This window comes from Alligator sinensis, unplaced genomic scaffold (assembly GCF_000455745.1).
Source record: "Alligator sinensis unplaced genomic scaffold, ASM45574v1 scaffold117_1, whole genome shotgun sequence".
Lineage (NCBI taxonomy): Eukaryota > Metazoa > Chordata > Crocodylia > Alligatoridae > Alligator > Alligator sinensis.
Genome location: NW_005841855.1, coordinates 1719357 through 1736677, shown reverse-complemented (window position 1 = coordinate 1736677; position 17321 = coordinate 1719357). Strand labels below are relative to the sequence as shown.

The 17321-nt window shown below is 44.3% G+C and overlaps 1 protein-coding gene across 1 annotated transcript in view; it reads right to left on the bottom strand.

Annotated features, from left to right (window-relative positions):
• The window catches only part of TAF4B (TATA-box binding protein associated factor 4b), a 101729-nt gene extending 84620 nt beyond the window's left edge, over positions 1-17109 (bottom strand). Inside the window, exon 1 of the mRNA XM_006016408.3 lies at positions 17001-17109. Coding sequence (XP_006016470.1) covers positions 17001-17109 — 109 coding nt within the window. The remainder of the gene's footprint in view (positions 1-17000) is intronic.
• Between the last annotated feature and the right edge of the window lie 212 nt (positions 17110-17321).

Here is a 17321-nt window from a genome sequence, read left to right as displayed (position 1 = left end):
TTTGGTGTGGGGGGGGGGGGGGGGGGAGGAGGAATGGGACTGATGTGTGCTGCGCCACTGATACACCTGCTCCCAAACACAGTGCCAGGCATTTTTAATGTGGCTGGCTAATTAAAAGCACTGTGTTGGAAACCCCTGTAAAAAATGCCTGAAGTGTCACAAAAACCCTGTGCTCTTTAGCTAATGTGTACTAAAAAAAAAGGCTAATGTGCATTGTTCTAGCACTTCACAATGGAAGTACTAGAGTTAATGCGTACTGCCTAAAGCTCATTAGTGAACGTGTAGACATGCCCAAGTAGTTCTGTTTTGGGTTGCAATGCAGTAGACCAATGTCATATATGCAAACACCTTATAAAAGGTAAACAAAACTGCAAGTCAACTCTTACAACAAAATACATTTCAAGTGAGTTTGTGTAGTCTTGGCGATGGTACTCAAAAGCAAGCATGAAAAACTTTTTGAAAATGCTGCCAAGTCCGAAGGCTCTATAAAAGCAAGCAGAAGATCTACCAAAGAAAGTTCAACCTTTAATTTGAATGAAAGTAGTCTTTTTCTACATAAAGTTTTAAATTTCTCATTTTCATCCAGCACCTGGGGTTATTTCTCTAAAAATCATCATATTGGGTGGTCTAATTATGATAAAAGGAAGTAGCTCACTACTACCCAGACTCAAGCAGAGGCCCCTGACAAATGTTAGAATAATGGTGTGATTAGGATCTGAGGACTTATGTCCCATCCAAAAAAACTACACATCCCATCATCCAGACCTGTGCCTGATCCCAGGCAAGGGACAGCTGTCCCGAGCCCACCTGAGAGCTTACCTGAGCATCAGGATGAAGAATGGAGCAGCCCCAAGTCCCAGTTCAGGACACAGTGCCAGCCCCTGCCCAATTAAAGAGACTGGGCAGGGGAAGCAGCTATGTCCTGATTCCCGGAAGAGTCCCATTACCAATCCTGAGGATTAGATCAGTGGAGTGGGGCACGCGGCAGCTCCAGGCCTGGGATGCACAATGCCATACACTGAATCTATGTTCCTAATATCAATGAACCAAAGATACTCCACATTAAAAATAGTACATCTTTGTGGCTGGTTTGTCATTTTATTACACTATAATTTGGCTGAATGTATGGCATGTTAACATGTCAATGGTGCCAGAAATGGCAATTACATAATAAATGTAATCTGACAGGACCCTAACACAGAACTATTTAAAGTTTTATGTACAACGGTAGATAACTACACAGAGATCTGGACTACATTTGACAATTTAAAATTAATGTAAACTTACAAACAAGTTCCTACACAGAAAGAAGAAAGCTTAAAGTCTTGCATTTACTTCAAGTACTTTTGTAAATCATGCCAAAACTGAATGCCTAGAATTAATCTTTTATTCACTACATTTAATATGCGAGATAATTATAACTTTGTTTTGTGAAAACATCCAGAGTATTTTGGGAGGGAGATTGTGCTTTTGTAGGGAACGCTGAATATTCAGACTAAATATCTGCCAACTGGTGGGTCTGGAATAAATTCCCTTCCCTAAGGTGTCCTTTAAATGATAAGGACAGATTCACAGCACAGTTGCATAGCAGGAAATAATGTTAAAGTAACTCTTCTGCCAAGTCAGCTTTCTACCTACTCTGTTATAACTGCAGTTGAGCTTTCTTTTGCATTTGTATTTCATTTTGTTTAGCCTCAAATAGATCTTTTAAGTTAATGAATCTCTGGAAATCACAGCAAGTGTGCCAAGCTTTCAATATTATACGTACCATGTTTTATTTTGCTAGTGATGCACAGCATTATAGCTTACTATGCAGTCAAAACGTGTTATTTTTTAAACAATTCAAATCGCCCAGTGGCAAATTCCAGTGAAGAAAAGAGTTGATTATGACACCATGCATTTGGTACTTTTAGTACTTTCTTCTGAAGTAATTTTGTATCCAAACAGCAGCCAATGGATAATTAGAGCACATCACCTCCTTTGTCCTATATTTCTTAGTTTTATTTAAGAAACTGAAAGACGTTTATAAATACTCAGTATTTTCTATCACCCAAATTCCCACTGCCCATTTTTGGATGTGTACTACAGAAAAACTAAGTTCATTTAGGCTCTTTTGCCAATTGATAATATTTCCATGTACATGTGAAGATTCAACTGCACAGCTATCCTGGAGTGGTTCCATTTTAGGTCACACTGGTCACAAAGATTTTGCACAATGTTGCATCCATTAAATATATATATAATTGTATTACATATCCAGTGACAATGAGAAACACTGGCAGTAGGGATGCACAGATGGAGATTTTTGGGGCCGATACCAGTAACTGAATTTCCATGTACATGTGAAGATTCAACTGCACAGCTATCCTGGAGTGGTTCCATTTTAGGTCACACTGGTCACAAAGATTTTGCACAATGTTGCATCCATTAAATATATATATAATTGTATTACATATCCAGTGACAATGAGAAACACTGGCAGTAGGGATGCACAGATGGAGATTTTTGGGGCCGATACCAGTAACTGATTTAAGGAGTGGGGCAGGCACTGCTCAGCTGGGGCAGGGCAGGACACAGGACAGAGCTGCGAACAGTTCATTCAGGGGGCGGCTCCTGCCTTGCACACACCCTGGAAGGGCATGGGGGGAGGGGGCGTGTGCAGCCACCCCAAAATTCACCATAGCACCCCACCCCCAATGTGCGGCGCAGTCCAGCCTAGCCCCTGCTGGGAAGTGCCCTCCCCAGGAAACCTGACATTTCAATTCTAACCTTCAGAGGAAAACAGTCTCCAGTGCAGTTCTAAGAAACAGAAAAACACTGTCCTAGAGGCTTTTAAAAGTTTTGTTTTCTCCTCTGTGAATACACACACACACACACACACACACACACACACACACACACACACACACACACACTTGGGTACACCAAGCAATGAAGGCCATAGGTTACCGGTGCCATCTTACTCCAAAGGCTGACAAGCGGTTATTTTTATAAACAAATCTGAGCACCAATTTCTCCTTCCTTGAAAGTCCCTCTCCCCCCGCGTTTAACTGCAAGAGTGATTATTGCCCAAATTTGAAGAAAAAAAAAACAAACCAAAAAAACCCCAAGAAATACCAACCAAATTATATTATGCAAACATTTTCAAAATGTATACCTATATGTATATTTTAATAAACGTGGGTATTCCCTGACCTATTTAAGAGGTGTACTTTCAACCTCTCCAAATTGTATAAAATTGCCAAAACACCACCACCACTCTAAAAATCTGTAACAAGTCTGCTTTTACATCCCACTTCATAGTAACCACTACCCGCGCTTAAAAAATAGTGCCAAAAACAGTCCATTCCATCTCCAAGCCACTTATAGCCACCACCAGCCTTTCCAGTTCAACCTAAGAGAAAATACTGTCAGTTAACCCTAAATAGCAAAGCCAATTAAATCCCTTAAACTTTGGGAAGTTAGGTCTCAAGTATAGCACAACCCATAAAACAAAAAAAAAGTGTCCGCCTCTCTCAAAAGATGGACAAATTCCAGAAGTCATTTTACATTGGATCATGACACACTAGTGTTCCCCAACAGCACCATCTACTGGAAATATGAAATATTAAGTGTCTTTCTGTATAATATTAAAATTAAGAGTTTGTTTACACACAGACACTCAGGAAAGTTAAAATAAATGAAAGAGTAAAATATAACCCCCCCCCGGTGGATGCTCATTCAAGAGTACAGTGGTGTTTGCTTACTACAGCCAACTGAAGCTACATTTAGGGTAGTAAGTGCTCTCTGTAGCATTTCTGCCGATGCACAGATGCTAAAGTTGCCATTTTCCCTAAAGCATTCTGCCTTTGGCAGCACAGCAGTGCCTCACAACCACTGGCATATAAAACTAAAGACTTCTTGCACAACAGGCAGGTCTCTGAGAGTCCCCCGATAAACAATGGTGTATGCTATATCGTAGTTTACAAACCACCTTTCGTAGACAAGCCTATGAACTTCACTTCATAAATCTACTGGATATTAGGGCAGTGCAAAACAGCACTGTTTTGACTTCCATTTTGCCATTTCGAAGGGATAGTGTTTTGTTTCGCTGTTTCAAAGCACTGTTCTGTTTCGTCAAAACTGTTCAATGTTTCGCCCATAGGTTATAATGGGGAATCACAAAAATGCCTATAACTTTGTCATTTCTTGCCCGATTCAGATGAAACCAGCAGGGATGGCAGCCCCTTCTAAGGGCATGAAGCCTGACAAGTTTCAAGGAGCTAGGTACAGGGGTTTTTGTGAAACTGCACCTCAAATCGTTCAAAGCAAAATTAGTATCATTTGCCAGCAGTGACAGTATGCTGTCATCCCACTCAGAGATCTGGGGACCCACTCCTCCTGGGAGGAGTCTGGCACAGCCCCGCAGCCCTCCCGGGGGGCGCAGGCCACTGGACCAGTGTGGGGGACACCAGCAGGCTGCTGTTGCCAGCTGGAGCCAGCACCAGCACTGGGTTCTTCCCGGCACTTGGCACAGGCCGCGCCAGGCAGACTTTGGTGCTGGCACCAGCCCCAGCCCCAGCCGGCAGCATCAGCAGCCGCAGCCGCGCCACAGCAGCAGCAGCAGCAGCAGCAGCATGGTGTCATCTGCATGCTTCGCACCTAGTGAGAGCAGAGCTTTAAAAAAAGCCCCGCACTCACTGGCTCTGGCAGCAGTGATTGAGGCCTCTGGGCACTTGTGGCAGAGGTCCCCGCACAGTGCGGGGGTGCCCCCCCAGCACCCGCACAGCAGCTGCTCCATCAAACAGGTGCAGCGTACCTTGGCAAGGCACTGCGTGCTGTCCCAGAGCTGGAACAGATCTACTCGTCAGCCAGAGCTTCAGATTTGATTCCCAAGCACTCTGATCATCCCCCCAGCTTTTCCCAGGGAGCTGTGGCCCCTGGATCTGCGTGCAGGGTTTCAGCAGGCAACTGCTGCTGGCTGGGGACAATAGCCCAGACCCACCGCCATCTGCAGCTGGCTGCGGAAGCCTACTGTCATCCCGCATCATCTAGGAGCCCACGCCCCCTGGGAAGAGCTGGGAGAAGCAAGCAGAGAGGTGGAGAATTGAACCAGGAACTCAAGGAATGTTCAGAGACCTAAATGCTCTCCCAGCCCCTGGCTCGATGCCCCCAGCTCTTCCTGGGGGGCGCAGGCCTCTGGATATGCGCCCCAGGTTCCAGCAGGCTGCTACTGCAAGCTGGGGCCAGCAGCAGCAGCACCAGTCTTCCTAGAGCGCAGCCCAGGCTGTGCTAAGCGACTGCTGCTGGCCCCACATAACCTCTCTATATTTTACCAGCTACATTCTATCACCAGGTCAACATTCCCCTACCACTGCAGCAAGAAACCTTTAAATGCTAATTTAGTATGGCATAGTTTTATTCATAACCAATATAATAGCTTCACATAAATATAAGTATGGGCTGAGCCAAACATTTTAGTACATCTTAATTATTTAAAAGCCCCTAAGAACAATGTACTTGGTATTATAGTTCCAGCCCAGAACTATTGCATTTAATCCAATACAAAATAACTGCTCTTAAAGTTTTGCTTCAAAATTAGAGGTACACAAGCTATTATGGGGTTCAAGCCAAACTTAATATCCACCTGGATCCAAGTTGCATCTGACAAAGGTCAGGACATCCATTCCAGTTATAGTTCTACAGCCAAACCTTTGCATAGTTTTGTCAGCACTCACATCCCACCTCTTTGCTTTGATAGCTTTGATTGGTTTGCTGGTTAGGAAACTAAAAACTCATGTAACAGTGTCTAAACAATTAAATCACTTGGAAGTGACTGAAGAAAAATTCATTCAAGTTCAAGAATCCAGGTTACCAGCTGAGGAAGTCTGGTTCTTGGGCTGCAGTTACATTCCTATCGACTAAACTGGCTGCTGTTAACCAAGGTTGCCACGTGCTTCCCTTCAGAAGAAGGTCTGTTCCATGAAGCATACAATTTGCAAGCCACATCTCACTCTGTTCTGCTTTATACTGCCAGTATTTGTTTATGCCAACTAAGTGCTTTAGAAAGGAAGTCACCTATTTGGCACACGAAGCTTAAAAACAGCATACAGCTAATGCAAATACACTGTACAAATGCTTTCTGTCCCCATAACAATCTTGGATAGTGCTGTTTTTTTGTCAGAAGGTCTCATGTCACAATAGAGCAAATAAATTTTAGAAGTGGTCAGAGAACAGGTATTTTTGTACCTCTAATTCCCTACTCCAGAGTGGTGTGAAGAACAGAGGCATTTAGATGGTAGATAATTTCATCCGACTTAATCAGAACAAAAAAAACCAATATATTAAGGCCAGTCCAGTAGAAGCAGAGAACAATTTCTGAGCCTTGACTGAGTCTGTCAAAAGTTGATTATATTAACTACTTAAATACCAAGCTAGACAAAGGGGAAAATAACTACCATAAATTATTCTGGAATAGCTTCTTTTAGAGACATTGATTTATGCTGTTTCCATATGTGGACCTACCATGGAATAACTTGTTCTGGTCTATTTCCCTAGGCGGACAAACCCAGACTTGTCTATATATCAGCACACATATACCAACTCCTGAGTTTGCTTAGGCTAGGTTCACAAGGGGCCTCAAAGCAAAACAATGAACAGCCTAAGCAAGCAGTATGTCAGGACAAGATTTTGTAGTCAGAGGCTGATGCTATACTTGAACAGGATACATGAGGAAACTGCTTGGCACCGAAGAGGTTACTGAGATGGGGATGGACAGTATTGTTAAGCTGCATTTTTTCGGGTGTTTACAGACATTAAACAAAACTGTGCTTTACTGAAAGCAGCAGCATGTTATCTTGACCCAGCTCTGCAGTGTCTGTATAAATCAGGCACTTCAGTGGGGCTTTTTGGCACTTATCTAAAACTGATTCAATCAGCTATTAGGTATAAGCACCAAAAAAGCCCCATTAAAGCACCTGATCTATGCAGACATTAGGTGAGCTGGGTCCAACTAACATGCTGCCTCTTTTGGGCATGCACTAGGCTGGGCACAGGAGCATGCAAAGTTTAAAGTAAAGCACCAGGTGGTTTGTTTTTTTTTCATTTTGTTTTTAACATCTGTAAGCAGCCTTCGTGTCATTTGCCATGGTATCACTTAAGTAAAGCCACGCATAAGGAGCCATGACACAAAATACTTAGGTTTCAAAAACCAAACCATACCTTTAATTGTATTCAAGAAGTAATTTATCATCCATATAGTCTGAAGAATCAGGTGCAATTATAACAGATTATCCAAGAAAAGTTTCACTTAAGTAGCAGCTGACATTTTGTACAAGCTGAAGCTTGAGCGGATTTAAGGTGCCATGCCAAGTAGAACACAATGCAATAACCCATCTGTTACCTCCAGACTGGAAAGTTTTCCTGTATGCCAGTACACCTGGCCAAGTGTAGTTTAGGTGGTGAAAAGGAGGAAGAAGAGAACTTGCATCTCGTTACATCCATAAGCAGCCCATGAACCAACATAACTTCCATCAAGTTTAAAGCTTGTGTCAAAGTTCAGTAAAGTGTTAGCTGGGTGATCAAAATGCAAATCTACCACTTCTGACTCGGGTAGTTAAAGGAGATGGAAGCATGTACCTAGAGGATACTATTATTTCTATTATTATAACTCTGTTGGATAAAATTTGCCCCATTTATTACAGAAGACTCTCCACACCACTTCCATACCCGCCCCCACTCCAACTCCAAGGACGCACCAATGATTATTTCCCCGATAACTTAATGGGAAAAGTTTAAAAACAGCTTCTCATGGACTTGAGGTAGACGAAAGAAATTTACTGCTTGGATATCCTTTGGAACAGTGGGGCCACATAAGAAGAGAGCTTACACGAAGAAGAATTCTTTCCATGCAGTTGATTTCAGGAAAATATTACATGTTATTCTAGTCAAACAGGATTTATTTAGGAGTTTACCCGTATGCTTTGTTCAGACTTTTGTGAAGTGTATTAATCTAGTCTCATTATTAAGAGAAAAATATTTTGATATATTAATTGTGGCAACTATAAGAACTTACGAATTGCTATAGTAGGTCAGACCAAAGGTCCACCTAACTCAGAGCCCCTTCTCTGACAGTAACAAGTAGCAGACACTTTAAACTGGGGGTGGGGAATCGAAGATGCAGCCTATGCGGCCAGATCTGGCCTGCAGAGCCATTTCACCTGTGTCATAGGGTTCCTGGAGGGTCTAGGAATTCATGGATGGGGCCCACCACTGAATTCCCGAGTCCAGAGCTCCACTGGGGACAGACATAAGAAGCAAGGGACAAGCAACAACTGTGACAGCCCAGGGAAGAAGGAGCCCTACGGTCCAGTCAAGTTTGACATCCCAGCTTTGAAGGGAAGGTACCAAAAACAGGGCACATGTAGTGGGAGCCATGCCCCATCATACCAATCCGGTCACGAGCAGTAGATCACATCCGTATCTGTTATATATAAGAACAAAATCACAGTGTACCATAATCTTCTGTGTGCATTATATAGGAGAGAGACACTTCATTACCACAGATGAAACAAGTTTAGCCTTTCCCCATTTCCTCCAAATTTCAGCATTCCTATTGTTCTGACCACAGAAAAGTTAGGAAGATTCAACAAAAAGGTAGCTTTTGGGGGGAAAAAAGCCCTTTATTTCACATCAAGAAACAAATTAAGAAAGGTAGACAGGAACAGTACAACCCTCTTTTATAGGATTAAAATAAAAAAAAAAAAAGCCTCTACACCAAAGCCCCATGAAAAACAATACAAAAGAAATTAAATTACTTCCTTTCACTTTAGAAAGTACTTTTCCAAGCATCAACACCATGCTCCATATTAGATTAGGAGGGCCTAGAACAGGGGTAGGCAACGTTTTTTGTGGGAGTGCCGAAAAACTCCAAGGTAGGCATTGTGGAAGGTGTCGGAGTGCCAGCATGGCAGAAAAACAAAATGAGGGCAAGGGGTACATGGCAGGATGCCCTGCTTGTGCCCCTTGCCCCCCACCCAAAGCCCCTGCTCCCCAGCCTAGGCTCTGTGGCCGGCAGCAGCTGCCCCGGCTCTGGGTAGCTGCTGGAGCCTGGGCTGCTCCCAGCAGGGTTTGCAGCGTCCCAGCTGCCTGCTGGGAGCAGTCCGGGCTCCTGGCTGACAGCAACTACCCAGAGCTGTGCTGGGCTCCGGAGCCCTGGCATCAGCTCCATGCTGGCAGCGACTACACACACACCTAGGGGCAGGCTGTGCTGTCCTGCTGTCTGCTCCGAGGTACACGTGCAGTCACTGCCAGTATGGAGCTGATGCCAGGGCTGTGGAGCCTGGCGTAGCTGTTTGCAGCCTGCCCGCTGCTTGCTGTGGCTGCCCAGAGCCCAGGCTGGCTACGAACAGCTGCACCAGGCTCCAGAGCCCAATCACCAGCTCTGTGCCAGGAGCGGGGGAGAGACCAGGGCTGCGCTGCCTCAGGCCCCTCCCCCACTGCCTGCCCCGAGGCACACCTGCACGGTACAGAGCTGATGCTGGGGCTCTGGAGCCCAGCACAGCTGTTTGCAGCCTCCTGGCTGTAGCCAGCCCCAGCTGTGGGTAGCTGGTGCCAGCTGGGAGCCTGGGCTGCTCCCAGCAGGCAGCTGGGACACTGCAAGCCCTGCTGGGAGCAGCCCGGGCTCTGTCACTGGCAGCAGCTACCCAGAGCTGGGGCTGGCCGTGGCGTGCCAAGCAAAATTGCCTCGCGTGCCATGTTGCCCCAGCCTAGAAGTACAGCTCATTCAAAAAAAGTTTACAATCTTGAGACAATGAGTAGGATAGATGGGGAGATCCAGAGGAATGTACTGACCTAAAGGTTGGGGGAGGTGAGGGGGATACCAAAGAAAACAACCGACCAACACCACCAAGTAGTATTTGTGTTAATTCCTTCTGTCTCACAGCTACTTAGGTGCTGTGTACATGACCAGAATGCATAGAGCAAGAAGAGAAATACCATTAAGCTTTTTCAACAGGTTTCAGTGACTAGCCTGGACAGACCTTAGGTGGCAGCAAACTCACCTGCAGCAGATGAAACAGTATTTTAACAAACGGACTCTGCTACAGAGAAACTGACAAGGATTCGATCAGCTTAGTCATTCCACGTGCATCAAGGGCAAAAAAGCAGGTCTCACACACAATAGGCTTTACCCATTTTGGATGCATTTCCTTCAAGAACTCAGCTGTTCACACATCTGCTTGGCATCAGAGCCAACGGTGTTAGAGAACCTACCAGGCCACTGCCACCATTTTAAAGCATCATCTAACTCTGCTCCTTAGCTGACAGGAGGTGGCCCAACATTTGCTAACTTCACTAATACCAATGAAGTGATAAGCATTTGAGATTCCCTACCATAGAGGCCTCAGGGTAACAAAAGCGAATGCTTTAGTATCTATCAACTCCTCTGTGAAATCCTATGAAATACAAATTTTCATTTCTACCCAGGAAAACTTTCACCATCTTTCCTCTAATGCCCGATGAAGGGTGTTTGTGCCCAAAAGCTTCCAATTAAAGATTTTTTTTGCAAAAATCTTGTTAGTCTAATAAAAGCTATCATTTCTAAGAATCTCACAACACTGCCCTCCCACAAGGGAAAGATATTGTTCACTATGACCCCAAGACTACCCTTAAAGATCCACCCCTCAAATTTAGTTTAGATGGCAAAAAAAAAAAAAAAATAGGTAGGAGACAAGCAACAGCACCAGCAACAACAGATACAGAAGAGGCAAAAAGAAAGTGAAGGACAACCAAGAACAAGGATTGAGGAGAAGGAATATGGCAGAAGCAACAATCCCAATACTGGTAACTTGTGAGATCTCTGCTCCACCCTCCAAAGGAGGGGTTGAACCTCAAGAGATTGGGGACAGTTTCTAGAGGGGTTTTTTGTAGTAGCCCTTAGACTCAACTATCTACTAAGAGAATAAGAGCCATTTTGAAAGATGATAAACTGAACATCAGTATAAAGTATTCCCTCCCCCTCACCCCACAGTCTTCAACTACTTCCTTCCACAACTAACACTTGTACAGCATTTATTACCACAATTTTTCTAATAAATTGATGCGATTGCCCTCAGCAAACTGGACTCTTACAAAATGAGCCACTTAATGGTACAAGCATAGCCCAGTAACTACAGCTCAGGGCTGCTGCGCATTTACAAAAGTAGGGAAGTTTATAGGATGCCAGGATTGCATAGTTTATAGGATGGCCTGTCCAAAACATTCAAGAACTGTTATTCACTTTAACAGGAGGTTTAATAAATATGCAAAAATCCTACTGCAAGGAAGTGGTGGTCAAACTGTTATGTCTGATGGTTGATCAAGTTTCAAAACCAAGAGGTCACCACCACCATGGCAAAAAAAATTCTCTGCCAGTTCTGATCAGGTGGCACGAAGGGAGCAGAAGCCACCTACAATCCCCCACAAGGGATTCTCAATGTAGGCTGGAAAACTAGACCCCTGCAACTTCTTCCCCCAAGCCACTGGTGCAGGAGGCACATGAAGGGGTGAGGTGAGGAGGGTTTGGACTTCTGCCATAGTGTTCCGACTACGCACACTGATGCCACCACACATAAAACCACCACCAAGGAGTTTAACGGAGAGTGTAACGGAGCCATAGCTAGCTGTCAGTTCTCCTCTTTGCCCCTTTTGCTTGGATTCCTGATGGTGGTATAGGAAGAAGAGTACCATCCTTTCTGAAGCACTCAGCAGCTCTGGCAGAGAGTGAAGTTCCAATGCTGCTCTCCACCCTGACTCCCAGACTGCTGCAGAAGGCAGCCAGGGAACCCCCAGAACTATTTCCCTGACTGGCAGAGGCAAAGAGAACTAGTGAGCAGCTGGAGTTTGAGTCTGAAAGGAGTTCATATCACCCGTGCTTTAGAATAAGCAACAAGACGTAGCGCTTCCAGTTCTTCCCAACAGCAAATGGGTCTATTCAAGTGCTTTACCTTAAGAGTCACTGGGATCACATTTTGAATTTATGCATATTCTTTCATAAACAGCTGTCTTCACCAACAGGGCCACAGGATGAACACCACTACTTTAAAGCTAAGTATTTTCTTGGTTTTCCCTCTCCCACCTGCTATTGCTTATTTTCAAATTTCAAAATTGTTTCCAGTTTAAGTGCCAATGAATTTACTCAACCATGAGTATAATGTACATATTCATACCTCTAATTTTGATACTAGAAGTATAATGGATTGTTATAGTTAACAAAGTAGGAATTAAATCAAAAAAAAAAAAAAAAAATCACTGTGGAACATAAGAGAATGTTAAACCCTTCTCAAATGGAGGAGTCCCTTTTTAAAGGGACCAAACTCATCAAGTGTGTAGTACTCAGTGATGTTTGCACATGGGCATTTTGGTTAACATTGTACACCAGTAACATTGTAGGAAACTTCATGTATTTAAGAGAAGTTGTGACCCTTGAAATATTGGTACCTTTAGACTCCAGTCTGAGAGTTAGCTCAGCTTCAGCTTTTAGTATGCCAGGCCCAAGTAGCCTTAGCTGATGCAATGGAAGTGTAATACTGGATTTGAAGATCATCCACCTACTGTCACATATGTAAATGCAATACTAGATTCAATAGTTTGCCTTCACCAAATTGGAAGCTAGGAAATACAGCTTTGTGCAAAGCCATGTTTCCAATTCACAAGTTTTATACATAGAAAAGTTATGAAATTACATTGTGCCACGTGAACATTCTCAAACTATAGCAGTAACTAATATCAATATATAGATATGAGTAAAGGGCATGGTTATGTCAAAGTATTTCGAAAGGACCATATTAAAGGCTTGACTTTCGCAAATATCATCTTTTTTTTTTTTAATTTAAATATCTCTACCAACGTAAAAGGTTTCATTTTGGCAATAAGTTGGCAACAATTCAAACATGTCCTTGATGTGGTCCCAGCCCAGACACTGCAGCATTGTGTTAGTGCTCAGGAACCAGAAAGTGAAACTCACCAATCAAAATAGACTAATTCTGTAAGCTTGACAGGGTCCGATTATGAAGCACACTTGCATATAAAAGAATACACCAAGTGCACCTCAGAATTTTGGATCTGTTTAGAAAGTTAAGAATGTAGACTAATGCTACAGGAAATGTCATACTGGGTCAGACTATTCGTCTGCCTAGACTAATATCTGTAACAAATCCTTCCAAAGGCCTTGATATGCCATACTTAAACCAGTATAGTAACAATTTAAAATTACCCTGGGATCTCGAATGGACAGACAAGCAGCATTGCTGGGGTAGCTGTATCGAGTACGTTTTATTACAATACCCTACTAGGTGGCAGAAGAGGAGGTATAATAAATAACCTTGAGGAAAGTGCCCCCCCAAGGAAAAACAGATACACAGCATGTGCACCGAAGCAGTTTACATCAGTGCAGTTTTACCTCATTTTTCACTAGAGTAATTCAACATCAGATTTAACGAAAATTATATCAATACAGACACGTGAACTCTACATTTAAGTAAATAAACATGGGTGCAGAGATTGCTTACACTGGCATACAAGCCTCATGCATCCAGGACCCAAGGAAGAGACTGTACTGACAGGGGCAATCTGGAAACAACTGAAAATAGCAAATGTGTCTTTAAGACCTTTATGGTGCAAGTTAGAAGTCACCAACAAAACCATGACTGCTTATAAATCCCTTCTAGCCCAAAGAAATGTCTAATCCCAAACTCTTGAGGTCTCTATAGTGATAGTGAGTTTCAAGATATAAAGAGAGAATGGATAAGAAGTCCTCTATAACCTTAAGAATAAAATCAGGACTCACAAGAGTAACTCAGCAGTTTCCTGCCTTTACTGGCCAAACAGAAAATAACACTGCATAAGTAACATGCTAGGGCAGCATCAGATTTGCTCTCCCTGACCAACTCAATTTTAATTCTTTTTTTCCCCTGTATGCACAGGCAATGTCCAAAGGCTCCGAAGGTTATGTAGTGCCTGCAAGGTATTCAGGGGCTGCCACTAAAGACACATATTTGACATTCAGAAAAAGGAGCACAACTAACTAGCTTATTCCATGTTTTGTATGCCCCAATTTATCACCATTTGTGTCTCCCATCTCAACTGGAAGTCCCAATCTTTCTTCATATTTTTTTTTGGCAATCATTTTTTTATATGCCTCTGAATCCCTCTTACTTCTGACATATGCTTTTTGGGACAAGGACACTAAAGCTAAATACAAGTATGTCACGTACAGACATAAGAGAATGAAATGAGACTTTTGTTTCACTATCACTGCACAATGACCTGTCCACAGCAGCACCCAGATCCTTCTCCCAGAAATTAGCCTATTTCTCAGTTAATCTACAACCCCAAAGCACACCTGTAGCATATGTTGCGTCTTCCAATACAAACTGACTTGACAACAGTCAATACTGGAGTTATCTGCCATCATGCTGCCCATTCACCCATTTTTTATTTTTATTTTTTTTAAGATTGCTCTGAAATGTCAAAACTTTTTAAAAATTCAGACTAAACTCATTCTCTCATGTGCAAATATTACTGCTTGTTGGTAACCACCCTTTCTGCATATTTGATTAAAATTAAAAATGGCCTATGCAAGCACTTGTGCGCCCATTTGTGTTCTCCAAACTCTAGACAAATTTGTAAAGTAGTTTTCTGTAACCTTATTTCACAGAAAACCTTAGAGAAGTGCCTTGCCCAAGGTACTATACAAATCTTGTGGTATATCTGGGTGTATCTGCATGTGCAATTAAGGAAGAGAAAGACTCCGGCACAGTTCACACAGGAGTCAACTGCTCCCAGCGCCACATCTACCCCAGGGGCGGGCAATTATTTCAGGCGGAGGGCCACTTACTGAGTTTTGGCAAACCATCAAAGGCCACATGACAGGCAGCCAGGGGCAGATAACTATTAATTTTGTAAATTTTTTTTAGGGGCCCCACGGACCACATAGAATGGCCTGGCGGGCCCCCATGTGGCCCACAGGCCGCATTTTGCCCACACCTGATCTTCACATATGCTCAGGACTGCAGCACTTTGACCTGGAACAGAGCAGCCTCAGGTTGGCGGACAGCCTTGGGGGAGAGGGGGCATGGGTCAGCTTGAGCAGCCTTGTGCCCCAGCCAGACCTGCTGTCACCTGGAGCTCAAGTGTGGGGCTGGGCAGCAGGCAGCCCCTGCACTGCAGCAGCCTCGTACCCCAATCAGTCCGTCACCATCTACACATGCATTTCAGCACATGCAAGCACTCCATTGTAAGAGTACTGTCCTTGACAGTACTATCTTATGGCGGAGCTCATGTATTGCGTCCTAATACCGGCACACATGTAAATGGTGATGCTTTACTGCTGAGCTTATTAGTCTACCCCACAATAAAGCACATGTGTAGGTGCACCCTGATACCCAGTTCAGTACCTAAACCTTGAGGTTCATCTTTCCTCAATCTATATGAAAGAAATTCAATATTCAGCTTATAAACAAGAACGAAGTTTATAATTTACTCTTACTTTATTTCAGTTATCGTGGTCCCTTGGCTGACTTGTGTCCATAATGGTACTTTCCCTCCCCAAAAGACTATTGATTTAAAAAACAAAAAAACCCAAAACAGTTTGACTTAGCCTGAACCCACAGGTAAACTAATGTCTCCCTATGCTTGAAGAACATTTGAGTTTAGAAAGGCACAATTTGTTGAAAATGGAAATCTGATGTGTCCCTGTTTTCAAAAGAAGACCCCCAAAACCCCCCAAATACACTAAGCAGGGGAGTATAGTAATAATTATTTTTAGTATGTGTTTAATTAGTTTCCTTGGCAATGAAGTACAGCTTGCTAGTCACCAGTGCCAAGAACCACCATTCCACCCCACCCTCTGCATCTTTCAGGAAGCATATTTGCTACTCTCCAAATCCCTGCTGTACCAGCAGATTTAAAGAGGGGACACTTTTTCTGCTGACAACTCTAGCCACATTCTTATGAATTCTCACATGCATACCACCCAGTCCTAGTGACTTTTTCCTCTTTAGATTTATTGATTTGTTTCAGCACCGGATACCTCATCCCTGCCAATACCTCATTTTTATTACCTGAAAAACCTAGCGAAAACAAAATGAAGCACATAAAGAATTCTTATATTATCACGAATAGCTAAGAAGTTAGAGTGGTATTGCCCACACTTAGACATAGCCACGCTCAGGCTCGAAACTGCTATACACATTGCCCCAGCCTTTCATCAGTCTAAATGTTGCTACAGCCTATGACACTAAAGGGTCAGAAGCCAGCCCTTGCAAACTGGGATGCCAAGTCTTTGACTATCAGACTTGGTAGTTTGATTTCTGTGGAGCCAAGTGTCTGAATCCCCTAAACCACCAGGATATATTGATGTACCTGTTCCTAACCCTCCTACCACCAACCTTGAAAGGGCTGTGGAATCCCCTGAGGTCTTACCCAAGCAAGAAGCTTTCCAACCGTAATCAAGCAGCCCGAGAACCTCACTTGAAATGAAATCAGTGGTATAATCATATTACTGCTCAGGGCAGTAGGATGTCACACACATCCAGACCCGGATCTCTGAGGTCTGGAATGCAGCCTCCTAACTGGGAGGAAATTTTGACTCTGTCCCCCCGAGGAGAATGTCAAACTTGTGAGAGAAAGTCACGCTCACGGTATTACTGCCCGTTCTTTTCACCTTGCCTTTGCAAATCCCATAGCTAGGCCTTCAAAGCAACATCCTTTTTCTGAAGAAAGTTAAGAGCAGAGAAGGCAGGGGGAGGGGGGGGGGAATGCTGCAAACTTGGGAACTGTCTGCACTCCAGAGAAAGCTAAGGGCATCATTAACTACAGCAAAGTTTCCTGGCAGCCAGGAGACCCTGGAGCTCCAGGCTCAGGAAGGCAGTTCGGCGGGACCACCAGCCATGGAGGGTGCCTAGGGTGCAAGGCGAAGGGTCCCGAGCAGTGCCTTGGCACTGCCACCTCCCCGCACCCCCACGAGAGCGCGGGAGACTCACCTGGTGGGATCTGGAAGTTGGCGGGGAGCTGGATGGTGGTGGTCTGCGGGGCTTTGGGCGCCACGACCTGTGCGGGGGGCGGCTCCGGTTCGGCGGGACCACCAGCCATGGAGGGTGCCTAGGGTGCAAGGCGAAGGGTCCCGAGCAGTGCCTTGGCACTGCCACCTCCCCGCACCCCCACGAGAGCGCGGGAGACTCACCTGGTGGGATCTGGAAGTTGGCGGGGAGCTGGATGGTGGTGGTCTGCGGGGCTTTGGGCGCCACGACCTGTGCGGGGGGCGGCTCCGGGCCGGCGGCGGGCGGCGGGGCGGCCGGCACCGC